The sequence below is a fragment of the Eublepharis macularius genome, chromosome 9, assembly GCF_028583425.1.
Source record: "Eublepharis macularius isolate TG4126 chromosome 9, MPM_Emac_v1.0, whole genome shotgun sequence".
Classification (NCBI taxonomy): domain Eukaryota; kingdom Metazoa; phylum Chordata; class Lepidosauria; order Squamata; family Eublepharidae; genus Eublepharis; species Eublepharis macularius.
The window spans coordinates 38416178-38429382 of NC_072798.1; the positions used below are offsets into that span (position 1 = coordinate 38416178).

The window sequence follows — 13205 nt, forward strand, 5'->3', positions numbered from 1 at the left end:
CTCCTGGTTGTGGCCCTGATCCAAATAGGGCCTCATGGTTCTGAAAATTGTTTCAGTGTGGAACTCCCAGTGCAGGTCTGGTTTGGCCTGGAGTGGAGCCAGAAACAGTGTCATGTGTAGCTTGGCAGTCTGTATAAAGGCTTGCTTGGATCTAACTGCTCCTTGGCCAAGGTGTGTCATGAAGTATCCTAGTCATTGCTGAGGCTAATTGGCAGTAAGTAATGTAGCTGCAGTCAGACTTTGCTTCCATTGGTGTCTCTACTGAGGGCTAAAATGTTGCCTTTTAATCATAAATATTTTTATGAAGACAAAATGAGGAGGAATTCTGGAAAGTGCTCATTCTGGCCTGGAATTAGGAGGCCATTAGTAAGCAGGTTTGATGGTCTAACATTGCTTAACCAAAAATAGTTGTATTTGCACTTCAAGGTGGAGTGTTCTACAGCAGTGTCCTTTTTCCTCTCCAGGAGTTCTCATTTCATGCCAGCATGGCAGAACAGGGCTCCTACCCCTCCTCTGCCTGGCATTCGGGGAATCCATCTGCTCACAATCCCACTTTGTGCCCTCTGGAACGTGTGGATCTGGGAATTACTGAGCAACCGACTCCACTGGAGCAGCCACCGCCATCCCCAGACCTGGGCGATGAAGAAGATGATGACGTTGAGCCTCTGCCAGACCCAGACGTGCCGTACCCTGACTTGGCTCCTGTGGTTTTCTTCTGCTTAAAACAGACGACCAGTCCTCGGAACTGGTGCATCAAGATGGTGTGTAATCCATATCCTTTTAAAGCCATGAATTCTGCTTTGTAGCCTTTCGCTCTCTTCTCAGCCCTCCTTTTGTACTCCTGCCCATACAGAACACCTGACAGGTAAGAGATGGCGTTACTTACATATTTAATGAATCACTTTGTTCCCTGCTTACATTTAAACAGTGCCTCAGCTGCTACAATATATGATCAAAAGGAGCTGCTGGTGAAAGGGAGAACTTCAGAGAGAGCTCCTGACAGCTAGAATAAAAAACAGGCAAAGATGGGGGCCGGCAAGAAGAAAGGGGACAGGCATTTGAAAATGTGTTTTCCCTTCATCTCCCTCTTTGCTTTTCTACACTACCAAAGGAGTGATACTGTGACTCTTTGAAAGCTTAGAGCATTAGTGGTAGTGCTGTTTACCCATTTCTAGGTGAACTTTACTTTGTGTGGCATATATTTTATGTTATATGATAAGCTTTGCGGTACATGTATGATCTGAAATCCCTCGATATAAAATGACTAGTGTGTTTACCTTTGCCAAAGTCTATAACTCTGATAGCTATTGATCTGTATAGATGACAAGATTACTGATATCTCCAAATGAAAAAGTTGATAATTGTCATGGATGGACTGAGAACTTGAATGGTCACGCTGATCTCGCTAACATTAATATGATACATAGAGAAGGTGTGGCTGGCTATGTTATTTTATTGGGTCAGGTGAATCATAAGTGTGGCCTTGTTCAATTTTGGCATTCACATATATTGTATTAATTAATTGTTTAGCAGGAATATTATGTTAAAATATTCCTTAGAAATATTATGTCTACTTTTTACACAAAACCCAGAAACTTCTTGTTTCAGTGTATCTACTCCATTTTAAAAAATTTAAACTAAGGGCATTCTGAGCTCAGGAACTGGAGAGCACATAATTTATCTTACTGTTCCAAGCACTATTCCCATTCAGTATCCTTTCATTTGAATGGGACTTGTTGAGGAGCAACATCTTTGGGCTGTGTCTACAGTTGGAAACTTCCTTCATCCCTACCAAATCATGGAGATGGGATTTGAATCAGCTGCTAGGAAATTCTGCCTCGATCTTAGCCTCACGACGACTATAATAAACTGCATCTCTAAGAGACCTGCTTCTTCATCTCATTCTCCCTCCACTTGCAAATCTATCTAGTACTGCATGGGGCTGTTCTGAGTGGCCCATGTTACACTATTGTCTTACCAGCAGCTAAGATAATGGAATTTGAGAGATATCAAATAACACTGGGGTGCAATGAGCAGTCAAGTATGTGATCACAGTAATGGCAGCTGTCCTCGGTTAACTTATTCTAACTCCCTTGGAAGGCTACTGTGTTTTAGAGCAGAAGTTTTCCGCTTGGTACATTGCAGACAGAAGATATAACAGGAAGACCATTTTCTTCCTCATGCCCTCTATGCAGCCCTTTACGGGTATTGCACCCGTGCCAGGCAGGAAGCTGCTGAAAGCTTAAAACTCTAAGGGGGGGGGAGGATGGCCTTTCCCTGAACTTGGACATTACTCCAGGGAGTGCAGGCAAAGGATGTTGTGGGGAAGGTACAATGGTGCAAACTACAGAGGCATCAGGCTGAGCTGTTGGCACTGAACCAAAACAAAGTAGCCAGCAGTCCCTCTTGCCAGAGGCACCTGAACATGAACCTCTTGCAATGGTACCTCTTTGAATTATCAAGGACCTTGCAGTCCCTAGTCCTGCACACCAGTGGCCGCAACATAATTGGAAAGAACTGACAGAGGGGAAGTGGAGCGCAGTGTTCCAACCCAGGGGACTATGCATTCAGGAAGGGGGTGGAGCCTAGGAGAGGAAGCTAAGCCAGCAAGACATACACTGGCTCATTTGAGTCAAGTTGTTTGCTTCCTGTGATCCATCCATGGTGTTGAATAAACTTGTTCCCTTGATTCTTAACTGAATGCAGCTTCTTGCCATTCAGCAACTGCTGTCACTGTCAAACCTGGATCTTTTGCTGGGACCATGCAGCCCTACTTTCCCATGGGCCTCACATTAGAACTGGACAGATTTGAGGAATGATGCTAGTCAATCAGTCAAATACAAGGTAGTGAGTGACATTGGAATTACTTAATGGAATGTTTACACTAGAAATGTCAACCAGTTAGGGAATTTAGGGTAGATTAATCTGCTTTTTAACTGATCTTTTAGAAGATTTACCTATTGTCAAAATTTAAATAACAGTAACTCTGCCTTTCCGTCTAACAATAAATATTTAATATTTTATTTTTTTTATAGTAATACACTGGAATCAAAATAGCTTAATACAAATTTGCCCTTCATTCACAGCCTTAACCACTCCAATTTATCCTTAACTGTTTAGAATTGGCCAGTACTCAGCTATACTGTAAATTGATTTATGCTTTCAGTTAAAAGATGGTAACCAGAAGACACATGACCTCACATAATGTGGTTCAGCACTGACACTTGGATTGTTAGTTCATTTCTTTCTTTCTTAGTTATATTTACAAGCCTGTCAGTTTGCAAGGTATATCAGGAAGGGAAAAACAATTGTCAGATCTTCCACCTTCAGTAGCTCTTCAGGCTTCAATAAACTCACAGGGGCTCGAGTACCCAAATTTTCATCTTCCTTCTTTTTCCATTTAATTGACTTTCAGCTGCTCCCAACATTCTGTGCATTCTCGACCTTACTAAAACATCAAAGTTCACATCCAAAGTCAATATAAGGTTTAATTTCAGTAAAGATTTGGGTTCTCTGCTGCACCTTTGCATGAGGAACTACATTTTCTAGATTGGGTGGCATTTTGGAGGATGTTGAAGCAGGCTTTATTGAGTTTTATAAAGGTATTTTCGTTTACGAATCTTGAAATTCTGGTCTTAAGAGTTGGAAATTTTACATTAGAATGCACATCTTTGCTATCTGAAAATTACTTTTGGTGAAATATGTATGATTGAATGTGCTGTTGCCACAGATGGATAATGGCCTGTGTATCAGTGGTGGGTGGGGATGAAAGGGAAAGGAAAAAGAATGATGGTTCTCTTGGTCTAATTGTTGATGACTGCAACCTGAGCAAGCAGCCTAAATTAGTTGTGCATATGAAAAAGGATGGGTGACTTAAAAGGCTTTTTAAACATGCTTTTTCAGTCTAACAAACTGAAACTGGTGGGGGGGGGAGCATATATTATTTCATGCTATCCCACTGTTCTTTCTATGTGCCTCCTGTGCATTATTCTAGCCTCTGTTCTTTAACATAACTGTTGTGTGGAAATGAGAACCAATGGCTTTTTGAAAGCTCAAATGCCTTGCTGCTTTCTTGTTCTCATTTGTGTGAATATACTTTCTTTGGCAATGAGCCTCATATGGAAGCAAGGGTCAGATGTTCACACAGGATTCTTCAACAGTGGGGTGAAAAGTACAGTCCATTCATATGAGCAATGTCGTTTGTAAGCTAGGCGCATCTCAGCCATAGTAATTTCTGCAGACTTTATGTTGTTAAACTTGCAGATTAGATCTGTACATTTTAGACTGGTCATGTGAATCGACATGTCTCATGTATGCCTGCCAGAAGTGTCCACAAATGGATCAGCTTCACTGGTGGGCTAAGAGCTCCTGGTGTTGTCTGTGTACATCCAGATGAGTTTTACCCTGTTACAGAATGGGTGGACTTTTCAGCATGATGACTTTTCTGTTTTAGACAGCTTTAAAAAAAACTGATGATCTTGTCCTCTTAAAATCTGTTAGTAGTTTATTCATGAGTCCTGGACCACAGAGTAATGAAGTAGTTCTCAGGGCAATATAAAAAATGTGACTTGAGGTAGGCTTGGCTTTGTGACCAGGCAGCTGAAAAGTGTTGAAGAGCAAATGATACGAGTTTGGATTATACCCAAGTCTGTGGTGGTAGAAAGCAGCAAACTGAGGTGGTGGAATCCTGAGGGTACAGAGTGGACTGTACCACTTCAGACGTGAGGTGTGTGTGTGGGGTGCCTTTTTAATGTTCTGTGACTTAAAAAATCCCCTCAAATAATAAACCAGTATATTAGAGTGTGAGGAGGGAAAGAGACAGGTTCTCGTTATTGAGCAGGAGATTGAATTAGATGGCCCATGATTCCATTCAAACTCTATAATTCTATGGTCTAGGCCAGCCTGCTCCCTGCTGTAACAGTTTTCTATTTCCAGGGAGTTGTATTTTTAATTAAAGGATAGGAGGAAAATGTGATTTTTCTACCTGAAGTCTGAAGAGAGGATTTCACCTCAGGTGTCTGCCACAGTTCATGGCTGATGAGAGATCTGAAAATGGGTGAGTCTCCCTGACCCAGACAACACTTTATCCACCACTCCACACTTGTTTTGGATTCAAACACTATTGTTTCTTGTATACTTTGTCTGTGCCTCATATGGAACAGAGGGAAGCTTGGCAAGAAATACTATTTTTGTATTGGCGTTTGCAGCTGAAGACAGGCTAATGTGTGTGGATATATGTAATATAAACAAGATATCTATAATATAATCTGTCAGTCAGCCTTTAATTGGTCATTTTGGTATTGCATTTGTTCACAATATTTCTTTCAAATTGCATCTTTTCTGATATCCTTTCTTGCCACGGAGGAGCTGTGTTTTTAAAGGCAAATCATTACTTACAATTAGACAAAGAAACTAGATGAGACAGCTTCACTATTGTTTCCTCAGTTTCAGATTTGCATATAGCAGCACATGCTGAAGGAGCTGAATTGCAGATATCAAACAAATATTTATTAGCAGATGTCTGTTTCTCTTGGAAAGATTCAGGGTCTTTAAATGCATAAACATTGTACATTAGCAAAACCTAGTTTTTGGCCAAAGTTTATTTGGGCAAGATCAAAATTTAGATCACAAATGAAGCAGGCATGAGATAATGAAACACAAATGCAAGATAATTCTTTACAGTTTTTTTAAAATCAAAGCCTAAAGAGATAAAGTAGTTGAAGTAGTAAACAGCAGCCATATGTTTCTCTAGCAAAGGGGCCCTCAGTGTGACAGGCTGTGAGTGTCATTGAATCTCTCTTTTGGAAGTCTTCCACTTCTTGTTTCATGATCACCTTCATTTAATTTGATGCCATTGGCTGATTTGCTCTGAGGTTACAGAGGGCATGAGCTTGCATGGCTGTTTGGATGTTACCAAAAGGCTTGCCAACATAGATGCAGCTTACATGTAGGCATACGACAGGCAGCTGCTTAGCAGGGATTTTGGAAATCCTACAGTCCAAATTTTGAAGTCGATTAGCAATGCATGTTAAATTAAAAAATTCTAAAGAATGCCATGGGCTTTCAAAGGACACACCTTGATATAGATCACACCTTGATGAGCGCGGTGGTCTTGGATCTTTTCATCTGAAAGTGACAGAAGATATTTTACATGTATGTAATGGTACAGAGAGGTTTCTTTACTCACAAGGATCTTGGTGTATTTTATAACCTCTCTTATAAATTTACCAGCAGCCTGGCATAGGCTGTTCTCATGTGTCACCTTTACTTTGTGGAAATGCTATGGGAAATTTCCTTGTGCAGATTCAGTGCCATCCCCAATTTATCTATAAGAATTGTTACGATACTCTCTTAATCTCCTCTGCCAATTATGATGCTCTGTAGTTAGAACTAGGAAGTATGGCCCGAACCGATGAAAAACACAGTGTGATAAGATCCATGTATTTTTTTATTAGTTATTAGTAGGGGTGTGCAAGCCAAAAATTTTCGGCTAAAGCCGAAAGCAGAAAGCCGAAAGAGGATTCTCTTTCATATAAGCCGAAAGCCGAAACGGCCAGCCGTTTCGGCTTTCGGCTTACTTTCGGCTTTCGGCTTTTTCAATGGGAAAATGCCTCCGGCGTCTTCCCGGACGTCTGGGGGAGGCATTTTCCCACCGAATCAGCCCAAAATTGGTGGGAACCTTCCTCTAACCCCTCTCTACAAACCCCCCAAGTTTCAGACCGATTGGACTTTGGGGGGGCATGTTATGGCCCCCCAAAGCAGGTCCCCCTATCCTCCCATAAGAAAGCGAAGGAGCAGCATATTGTTAGCATGCTGCTGCTCATCTTCATTATTTCCTATGGGGAAAAATGAAGAAGCAGGCTTCCTTTGCCAGGGGTGGCATTTTGCATGCAAAATGCCCCCTTACCCTCAGGGGCCCTTCTCCCACCCTTCCTCCCACCCCCCACCAAGGCTCAGCCTGCTCCCACTTGGGGGGGCCATTTCATGGCCTCCCCAAGTAGGTGCTCTAATCTCTACCACTGACAGCTGGGGGAGGCTTGTCTTGCCAGGGGTGGCATTTTGCATGCAAAATGCCCCCCAGCCCTCTGGGACCCTTCTCCCACCCTTCCTCCCACCCCCCACCAAGGCTCAGACTGCTCCCACTTGGGGGGCCATTTCATGGCCTCCCCAAGTAGGTGCTCTCAGCCCCCAAAGTCCACCCCCTACAGCCCCACACAAACCCAATTCCCCCCCAGCTGCCACACACAGACCCAAATCCCCACATTAGCCCCTCACAGACCCAAATCCACCCCCAGCAGCCCCACACCCATAACCCCAGGAACAGGCTGGTAAAGGCCAGCCCTCTCCCTTTGTTCCCTATGCTGGGAACTTCTAAACTCTCTTTCCCTGGGCAATTCTGCACAGCCCAGGGGTGCCACAATGGTGGGCACACTTCTGAGTGCCAGCTGGTCCCTGTGAAAGAGCACCTGAACCACAGACTCCCTCCCTCAAATTCCCCCACCACCTACAGAGATGGCTGTCCAGCCAGCCCCATTGTTCCCTATGATGGGAACCAACTGCACAACAAAGAATAAAACACGAACAACACAAAATAAAGTTTTTAAAAAATTATTTTCTCCCTTCCAAAGTACAAGTAGGCAAAGCATTATGACACATTACACCAGCAGTCCCCCACACAGAAAAATAACACAACTCACTTAACATCAGAGAATCACAAAGCACGATTCCTGTCAAAAACACTTTATTTCTTGAACAGCTTTAGGTTACACAGCAGGGGGGAACACCAAAGGGCATGGCAGCACTATCTTACACAAAAATAACACAACTCACTTAACATCAGAGAATCACAAAGCACGATTCCTGTCAAAAACACTTTATTTCTTGAACAGCTTTAGGTTACACAGCAGGGGGGAACACCAAAGGGCATGGCAGCACTATCTTACACAAAAATAACACAACTCACTTAACATCAGAGAATCACAAAAACACAATTCCTGGCAAAAACACTTTATTTCTTGAACAGCTTTAGGTTACACAGTAGGAGGGCACAACAGGGCATGATAGCAATGTACTACAAAAAATAATACAACCCACTTCACCGTTTTTGACAGCAATTGTGTTTGTGTGATTCTCTGATGTGAAGTGAGTTGTGTTATTTTTGTGTAGTACACTGCTTTCCTGCTCTGTTGTGCCTTCCTACTGTGTAACCTAAAGCAGTTACAGAAATAAAGTGCTTTTGACAGCAATTTTTTGGGGTGATTCTTTAATGTGAAGTGAGTTGTGTTATTTTTGTGTAAGATACTGCTTCCATGCCCTTTGGTGTCCCCCCCCTGCTGTGTAACCTAAAGCTGTTCAAGAAATAAAGTGTTTTTGACAGGAATTGCCGGAGGCATTTTCCCATTGAAAAAGCCTAAAGCCGAAACGTTTCGGCTTTTTTTCTTTCGGCTAGCCGAAACGTTTCGGCTTAGCCCGAAACGTTTCGGCTAACCTGAAAGAAGCCGAAACACTTTTGTTTCGGCTTTCTTTCGGCTTTCAGAAAGCCGAAATGCACATCCCTAGTTATTAGTAATGAATATACGTCAGGAATGGAATACTTAGTTGATAAGTTAAGTGGGAAAGGGAATAGAGATAGCACTGTGTTATAATAGATAAGCTTAGAAGAGAGTGAAAGTATATGCTTAATAGAATAAAATAAGTTTGAAATGAGTAGGGGGCAAAATGGATAAGGGGTTGGAAAACTGTTGGAAGTCAACAAAAGGGGGGAAATGGAGGGGGGTTAGAACTGGAATATTTAAAGGAAATTGATTGTAATGGATATTATAGTGATTTCTAATCCAATAAAATTAAAAAAAAAAGATCCATGTATTTTTTCTGGTGTGTTGTATCTGTGGCCGTTGTCACATGGGCATCTGTTTCGTTAAATTTACAGCATATAGCGTCATTGCTGATATCGGCACAGTAACGTTTCTTTGGGTCACCTAACGGCTCTTCGCGCCACCAGCTGTCCACACCTAAGTGCTCTGTTCCATTCTCTCTAATGGGTGCAGAAGCAGCTTCTCCCCCCCATCTTAAAAAAAAATTCTTTTTGGCGTTTAATTCCGCTATAACGGAATAACATTAGATAAACATGCCGGTAGCCCAACCCAGAACGACACTGATAGGTTGCCCTTTTTTCCCGCCCATGGAGTGGCCAGAACATTGGTTGACCCTTTTACTTTTCCAATTTTGAAATTATATAAATAGCCCTTTGCCCGCCGAAAACTCTAATGGCAATTCAGTCATTTTTACGTTTTTTTCCGCGGAAAATTTTCATTGTGTAATGTCGTTATAGCGATATAAGGACATTATTACAAAAAAAAAGGGGGGGGGAGTCGCGGGAGAAATGGATTCTGGGATTGAGGAGAGAAAAAAAGGGTGGGCCTATGGCGTGGCGAGGCGAAAAACATCGATGTGAGGCATTCACACTGAGGCGCAAAATATCACGACTATCAAGCACAAAGCAGAAGAGAGAAAATCGCATCAGTGTTGGAATAAGGTGGGTGTTTGCCGGGAAATTGCGCCATTTTCGTGCTAAATAGAAGCCCGTGTGACGACGGCCTGTAAATGATAATGAAAGCAAATGTGTGGCATCAGTAGCACATGCCATCACCAGTCAAGGCTGACTTCACTCATGAGCAGACAGGTTAGGCAGAGATGGATGAATTTCCTAAATCAAACTGGAAACCAAGGTGTCATGACTCACTTCAGCTCTGCTGATACTGACACCTTGGATGAAGAAGGTTCCCCTGTGGGGCCCCAAGATGCTCATGGTGCAGGACTCCCCGAATACTTTGCAGGCAGACTCTGTGGTCCTTCCCAGCAACCAGGCCCAATCCCCTTCCCCAGGGATTCAACTGACCAGGAACCACCTGAGGAGATCTGCACCCTGGTGGTACCTCTGGCTAGAGTTGCCAGCTCTGGCTTGGGATATTCCTGGAGATCTGAGGGCAGCACCTGGGGAAGGACTTCAGTTTCTTCCACCCTCCAAAGCTGCCAGTTTCTCCAGAGAAACTGTTGTTTCTGTAGTCTGAAGATGAAGTGTAATTCCAGCAGAACTCCAGCCTCCACTTGGAGGTTGGTAACCCTACCTATGGCTGACCTGGGCCGATTCCAGACGACTAACCGGAAGGCGCTTCATGCCGCCATGTTCCAGATGGTGACGGGGAAAACGCGAAATATCATGTTTTCTCACGCGAGTTTGGTGCGATGTCGGCATGAAGCGCCTTCCGGTTAGTTGTCTGGAATCAGCCCTGGAGCATCTACAGGAGCCCAGCAAAGACCCTGCACTCCCAGACCACTGGGAATGGAGCTAGAAGAGGACCAAGGTAGAGGTATGGATCCAGTGAAGGAAGGCACACAGGGCAGCCTGGGGTAGGGATGCCAGACCCCTGCTAGGGGCAGGGGATCCCCCGCCCCCACCCCTGGTTACCTAGTGAGCGGGGGGAGCGCACCTTCTGTGCGTGCTCCCCTGAGGCGCTGTGTGCTACTGTGCGGCGCTGTATGCTCCTGTGCACTTCTGCTGCCCAGATCAGGCCCATTTTGGCCAGAATCAAGGCCGCTGCAGAGTGCGGGAGTGCTCCTGCCCTCCGCAGGGGCCCAAAATGTGTCTGTTTTGGCCCAGATCAGGCCCGTTTTGGCGCAGATTGGGCCCGTTTTGAGCTGCTGCGGAGCGTGGGAGTGCTCCTGTGCTCCGCAGCAGCCTGAAACATGCCCATTTTTGCCTGGATCGGGCCCGTTTCGAGCCACTGCAGAGCGTAGGGTTGCTCCCATTCTCTGCAGCAGCTCAAAACAGGCCTGATCCATGCCAAAACGGGCCCGAAATGAGTCCGATATGGGCCGAAAAGGGCGCGTTTTGGGCCCCTGCGGAGTGTGGGCGCACGTCCGCGGGCTGCATGATGATGTCACTTCCCGCGCACCCCCCCCCCACCAAACAGGTAAGTGCCAGGCCCCAATCCCCCACCGGGAGGTTGAGGGGGCCTGGCAACCCTGGCCTGGGACCTAGCTCATTCCAGCCTTTTCCCAGAGAAGGAACAGTTGTCTTGGCAGGAGCCAGGGCCTTAACCAGGCTACCTACCAGGAAGGGCAGGGATCCTAGCCTCCTGTATAAGCCTGCAGATGGATAGGTACCTTGCTGGTTCAACAACTCACAGGAGTCCCTCATGCCTAGCCAGGAAAGAGCTGGTTCTTCTGCTCCAGCCACTAGCACAGAGTTTGTGTGGAGATTCTTGTTTCCAGTTCCTGCTTTACCTTGAGGAGCCTACTTTTCATCCTGCCATGCCTGCACAGGCTCACAGCAGCCTCCTTGCCACATACAAGACTTTTACTGCTTCCCTGTAAGGAGACTGTTACAACCTACCAGGGACAGCCAACGCTGCCAGCCAGACCAAGACACAAAAGGCATGTGACAATGTTCGTCATGGCACCCATGGGTGACATGGCTCCTGCAGATGTGTTTCTACCTAATTCTTATATCTTTGGGATAAAATTCAAAGGCCCTTGAATAAAACAGAAAAAAACAGGAAGTCCCATGTTGCTTCCCAACTGCTGATTGAGTAGCAAAACTCTGAACTCACTTTGACAAGAGTGTGGTCTCTGTGCACCCTAGGGTGCCAGCCTCCAGGTGGGGCCTGAAGACATTCTAGAATTACAACTGATTTCCAGACTACAGCAATCCCTGGAGGAAATGGCTGCTTTGCAGGTTAAATTGTATGGCATTATACCCTCCCATCTTTAGGCTCCACCCTCAAATCTCCAGGAATTTACAAACCCAGTTGGCAACCTTCATGCACCCTTGGCTTGGTTATAGAAATAGACTTTCTTATATGTCTGGACTTGGCAAATTCTTCCTATGGCCTCAAAAGGAGCAAACTTTCCCCTTTTTCTTAAAATGGAAATAAACAGCATCTGTTCCCTATAGCCAACAGCCAATCTAGGTTTTTTTCTACTTCCTTACTTCCTTAGAGCAGGAGCCATAACCTTTATGTCCAGAAGGAGATCCCCTCTCTCCTCCCCCTTCTCTGTCTGTCTTTCTGTCTTTAGAGTCCTGCTTGAAGCAGCTTATGATTAGGAAACACAGTATTAAAAAGGAAGCTATTGGACATAAGCAGCATAAAACCTAAGCAGCAGACCATTAAAAAGTTGATAAGATAAAGCCCCCAATTAAAAGCCTGAGTGAAAGAATGAGTTTGGGTGTGGTGCCTAAAAGAAAGTGAATTAGACATCAGACAAGTCTCAAGGGGTAAAACGTTCCCAAGGCAAGGTACCACCACATAAAATACCCTTTCTCTACTCGCCACCTGTCTGAAGGGCACAGAGAGCAGGGCTTGGGAGGCAGATCTTAACTGGTAGGCTGGATGGTACAGAAGGAGAGAGTCCTTCAGTAACCCTGGCCCAAAAGTATTTAAGGCTTTAAAAATAGGAACCAGCATTTTAAATTGTGCTTGGATACAGATAGGTAACCAGTGCAGATCTTTCAGCATTGGTTGATACAGTCTCTGCAACCATCTTCTGACAGGGGGCTAGCCACCACATTTGGACCAACTGAAGAATTTGCCAAGAAGCTGCTGTCTCCATTGCAGGAAGATACTTGGCTTGGAACCTCCTGATATTTTTTGATTGGCCTCAGCCTGTATGGCAGCCATTTTAGAGTGGTTCTCACTACCCTCTCAAAAATTCAAAAATGCCTGCTACCTCAACAAAGATGGGGACCAGTGCCCTACTAGAGGAAAAAATATGTTCATTCCCACACCCTACATCCAAATTAGAGCTGCCAGATCCCCTGCCATGCTGGAAGAGTCCTCACCCTCAGCATCCACCCCCTGCTGCTGCTCACCTGGCTGGCAGGGGGGTGGGTGGGGAGAAAGATGAGTGGAGGCAGGCCAGAGCACCTTGTGCGTGTGCTCCGAAGGCCTCGATGACATCACTTTGGAAGTTATGGCATCTAAGAAGGGCCAATTCTCTAAGAATCGGCCCCCAACATAACAAAAATGGTGTTTTTGGTCTGCTGGAATGCTTTAGCTTCTGGTTTAAACTGGAAGTGACATCATCAGGACCCTGCAGATCCTGCAGGGTCCTGATGCAGGAGAAGAGAGTTGACACCAGGGTTGCCAGGTCCCTATACCCTCCTGGTGTGTGTGGGCACATAATAGGAGGATGATCCTCCTGCA

General features: G+C 44.9%; 1 protein-coding gene across 1 annotated transcript in view; it reads left to right on the plus strand.

Annotated features, from left to right (window-relative positions):
* Positions 1-341: 341 nt before the first annotated feature.
* The window catches only part of CACNA1I (calcium voltage-gated channel subunit alpha1 I), a 367159-nt gene continuing 354295 nt past the window's right edge, over positions 342-13205 (plus strand). The window contains exon 1 of the mRNA XM_054988139.1: positions 342-772. Within this exon, the coding sequence (XP_054844114.1) occupies positions 486-772 (287 nt within the window). The 5' untranslated portion in view covers positions 342-485. The remainder of the gene's footprint in view (positions 773-13205) is intronic.